Here is a 4,827-nt window from a genome sequence, read left to right on the forward strand (position 1 = left end):
TTCCATTCCATTCCTGCTTTCCTTTCCTTTCCTTTCCTCTCCTCTCCTCTCCTCCCCTTCCTCCCCTCCCCTTCCCTCCCCTTTCCCTCTACCCTGAAAGATATCAGAACGAGGGTTAAGATTTCCACAAGGTCCTCCCTCTTCAGATTACCTTAATAGCAACGAGGACTTCGACTTGGCTTCTGATGTTTTTTCACCCACCTGATGACGTGCTTAGACTAAGGGAAGCTTCCTTCCAGAGGTAGCCCTCAGCTTACCACCATTCACTCAGAGAGCATTCAAAGTTACAACAGGCACTGGAAAAAAGTGACTTAACTGCTGTCACAGCAATTCCCTGGTTCACATGACGCACGATTTGGAAGCTTGACAACTGGCATGTATTTATGACAGTTGCAGTGTCCTGGGGGAAAGTCAATGGGGGAAGCCTGGTTCATTTTAAAGGGCCGTTTGATTCACTTAACAACTGCAGTGAATCACTTAACAGCCGTGGCGAAAACAGTCGTAACACCAGGCACGCCTCATTTAACAACCAATTTGCTTAGCCACAGAAATTGTAGACTCCGCTGTGTGGCTGTAAGTTGCGGACTCCCGTGTGAGACTGTAGGGAGCCAACACAGTATAGCTTTGGGGATGAGAGTCTGAATGAAAATGTAATGAACCTGCGTCATGTTTCTGATTTACCTTGTGTGATTGTCCCGGTGATATTGAAGCATTTCTTCTGGAGATTGTTGCATTTCATTTGTTTGCCGTCACATTCTTTCTTATCGAGAGCGAAGCACGAAGGGCAAACGAGGTTATCGGTGGGAATAGTCTTGCTAATATCTGGAACAGTTAAAATATCAATACGTTAGCACCGAGCTGAACCTTCGCCCCTATTTCCATGAGCAAAATTATCCCAGGGGTATTTGTGAAGGGAAATCTTATCCAGTTCTGTCAGATACCAAAATTTGTATTTGTATTTGATTTGATCCGATTCCCTGCGTGATGAACGGCACGGTTCTGAAGCAGCAGCTGGAGGTGTGACTCCTGGTTTCGATTTAATGGAGATTGAGGTCTACTTACCTGAGATTTAGACAAATAATAATAATAATAATAATAATAATAATAATAATAATAATAATAATAATAATAATAATAATAATAATAATAATAGCAGCAAGGCGGTCTGGGGAATTCTGGGAGTTGAAGTCCGCACATCTTAAAGTTGCCTAGGTTGAGAAACATGGTCCCAGACCATTGGCTATCCAATCTTTGCTTGAAAACTCCCAATGATGGATCTATCCAAACTCCAGGAGATAGGTTATCCAACTGCTTCATAACAGTCAGGAGATTCCACCTTACCAAGTTTGCATATCCCTCTACATAGCTTCAACCTGTGACTTCTTGTCTGATTTTTAAGTGCTAGGGAGAAAAAAAAAAATCTACACCCTCTTCCCTGTGGCAGCCCTTCAAGAACTGGAAGACTGCTGTATTTTATGATGAACCTAAAGACTCAATAAATGTTATAATAATAATAGTAAAGTTGGAAGGGACCTTGGAGGTCATCTAGTCCAACCCCCTGCTCAGGCAGGAAACCCTATACCATTTCGGACAAATGGCTGTCCAGTCACTTCTTAAAAACTTCTAGTGTTGGAGCATTCACCGCTTCTGGAGGCAGGTTGTTCCATTGGTTAATTGTTCTAACTGTCAGGAAGTTTCTCCTTAGTTCTAGGTTGCTTCTCTCCTTGGTTAGTTTCCACCCATTGCTTCTTGTCCTGCCTTCAGGTGCTTTGGAGAATAGCTTGACTCCCTCTTCTTTGGGGCAGCCCCTGAGATATTGGAACCCTGCTATCATGTCCCCCCTCGTCCTTCTCTTCATTAAACTAGACATACCCAATTCCAGCAACCTTTCCTTATATGCCTTAGCCTCCCGTCCCCTAATCATCTTTGTTGCTCTTCTCTGTACTCTTTCTAGAGTCTCAGCATCTTTTTTACATCGTGGTGACCAAAACTGGATGCAGTATTCCAAGTGTGGCCTTACCAAGGCATTGTAAAGTGGTATTAACACTTCACCAGATCTTGATTCTATCCCTCTGTTAATGCAGCCCAGCACTGTGTTGGCCTTTTTGGCAGCTGCAGCACACGGCTGGCTCATATTTAAGTGATTGTCCACTAGGACTCCGAGGTCCCTCTCACAGTTACTACTATTGAGCAAGATACCCCCTATACTATATCTGTGCATTTGGTTTTAATAGACAAATTAGACATTCAAGCCTAATTTGTCAAGCCTTGTTTACCTTGGGAGTTTACCTGCTGCCTTATAAACACAGTCACCGAAGTATGTAGCAAGAATTCCATCCAGAGGGTTTGCTATTAAAATGGGAGCAGGCTGAAATGGGAATGGGGAATACTAAACATAAAAATAAAAGCAGATTTTTTTAAAAAAAACACAAAGGTGCCACTTACTTGTAATGAGATTTTGATTGCATAGATCTTTGTCTTTACAGCATGTAACGTTGCTCCCCAGATAAAAATCTTGGTCAGAAGACATGAAGACAAACCCTTGTTTGCAGACATTAGGCTCCACTTTGTCATCCTGGCACCCTCTAATTATTGCTTTAAGTGGCTTGTCTTTCTCTGCAGAGAAAGGGAAGGAAAAAAAATTGTGTGACAAAGGAACTGAAAAGACAACCATGGGCATTTGTTAAAAAGCACTTCTCCATAGTCCCAAAGGTGATTTTCAAAGGGCAACTGCACTTTCTTGTTGTTGTTTTTCTTTGAAAATGTTTCTCGAAAAAGCTTCTTGGAGGAGAAGAGAAATGTTTTTAAGGGGGGAAAAAGCCGAGAAAGTCCAATTGCCTTTTTAAACGCTCCTTCGGTTTGGGTTACTCGAAACTTAAATACTATGGATGTTAAAGGTTAAATTGGAATACCATAATTAAAAATTAGGTAAAACTTAATGTAAAAAAGATGCTGAGACTCTAGAAAGAGGGCAAAGAAGAGCAACAAAGATGATTATTGGACTGGAGGCTAAAACTTACAAGGAACGGTTTCTGGAATTGGGTATAACTAGTTTAATGAAGAGAAGGACGAGGGGGGACATGATAGCTCTGTTCCAGTATCTCAGGGGCTGCCACAAAGAAGAGGGAGTCAAGCTCTTCTCCAAAGCGCCTGAAGGCAGGAGAAGAAGCAACGGATGGAAACTAATCAAGGAGAGAAGCAACCTAGAACTAAGGAGAAACTTCCTGACAGTTAGAATAATTAACCAGTGGAACCACCTGCCTCCAGAAGCGGTGAATGCTCCAACACTGGAGGTTTTTAAGAAGAGACTGGACAGCCATTTGTCCGAAATGGTGTAGGGTTCCCTGCCTGAGCAGGGGGTTGGACTTGATGACCTCCAAGGTCCTTCCAACTTTATGATTATGATTATGATTATTATGAGGATATGGATATGTATAAGCAAAAGATATATTGATAAATGTCTCAACTGAGCATGTTGTAATTAGAAATTTACTTGTTTAAATATGATGTAGCAAATGTTAAGGGAAATAGAGAAGGAATTTTTGAGGATGTCACCTGACATATGTACTAAAGATTTTGTTATCGAATTATTGATTACCCAATCACCACACTGCTTTCTAAATACTTATGTCAACGCTGCAAATACTGTATATTCTTGCTTTGACAATATGCAGAACTGTCTGGTATTTCTGGGGTTAATACAGAGCAGAAGAGAGTGGGGGGGGGCAAAGTTAGGGAAAGAAAGAGGAAGGAAATCTTTGACCTTCACACTAATTGGATAATGTGATATATGACGGCTAATTTAGGGAGGGAACATGCTGATAATTTAACTGCTCAGAGGAAGAGAACTTAGATCTTAGCATGAACTCCGTTGTGCCTGTGCCGACATTTTGTAACAATAAATTACTTTTAGGAAAATCAATGCCTGGAAGTTCTTTGAAGTGTTTCATTAGCCGGAACCATAACAACTTAAATGGAAAACTGGAAAACCAATAAAATTTGCTATATATATATATATAAAAGAAAAGCTTCTTTGGGACAACCAGAACCTGGATGATTGAGAAGCTTCATAGACGCTTCTCAGGAGACTCCAGGTGTGGGGTTAGGAAGGATCCTGTGCCTCCACCTTTTACATCTACAGAGATAAGGGTGATTTTCCCCAACAACTAGACCTGGTGTACATTTTTACAATCTCCTGGTATTGTGGAAAGATAAGTTCAAGGACTTTCTCGGCCACGTTTTCCCTGCCATGTTGCTTAAACGTCATCTCTACTTTTTTAATTTTTTCCCCCCCTTAAAGCTGAGACATCTGCCAAGGGCATTTAAAAAGTTGTTTGAACAGCAGAGGTGTGGATAATTAAGTCCATGCGAGCACTCCAGTTTTAAATGAACAGAGACTGCAGTAGGGCTCATGGGGGGGGGAGAGAATGTATATAAAAAATATATCAATGAAATGGTGACTATTAAAGGAGACTCCCAAATACAGGCATTTCCGTGCGGCAGAATTCGTACTTGTGTCTTCGGCTTTTTTTGGATTGTGTGAGAACGGCAGCGTGGCTTTTCTGTAAAGGGAAGCAGGGCAGCTTTCCTTGTTTTGATAACTGTTAGCTCTTTTACTAAGGCAAAAATGAGACTTTTCCAGGAGATTGTCCAGAGGCCAGGCTAATGCGGATGCTGGAAAATTTGTCTCTAGCCCTGTTTTTCTCAGAAGTGAGTTGGCGTTGGGCACTGATCTTCTCCTCTCCTCCTTCTCTCTTCCTTTCCTTCTCACTTCCTTTCCTTCTCACTTCCTTTTCCTTCCTTCCTTCCTTCCTTCCTTCCTTCCTT

The 4,827-nt window shown here is 41.6% G+C and overlaps 1 protein-coding gene across 1 annotated transcript in view; it reads right to left on the reverse strand.

Moving 5' to 3' along the window:
* Positions 1–4,827, reverse strand: part of LOC107293235 (phospholipase A2 inhibitor and Ly6/PLAUR domain-containing protein) — an 11,114-nt gene that overhangs the window by 1,577 nt on the left and 4,710 nt on the right. The window contains exons 4-5 of the mRNA XM_015822379.1: positions 2,446–2,616; positions 682–822 (exon numbers count right to left, since the gene is read on the reverse strand). Of these exons, the coding sequence (XP_015677865.1) occupies positions 682–822; positions 2,446–2,616 (312 nt within the window). The remainder of the gene's footprint in view (positions 1–681; positions 823–2,445; positions 2,617–4,827) is intronic.

This window comes from Protobothrops mucrosquamatus, unplaced genomic scaffold (genome assembly GCF_001527695.2).
Source record: "Protobothrops mucrosquamatus isolate PMUCROS unplaced genomic scaffold, P.Mucros_1.0 scaffold1541, whole genome shotgun sequence".
Taxonomy (NCBI): Eukaryota; Metazoa; Chordata; class Lepidosauria; order Squamata; family Viperidae; genus Protobothrops; species Protobothrops mucrosquamatus.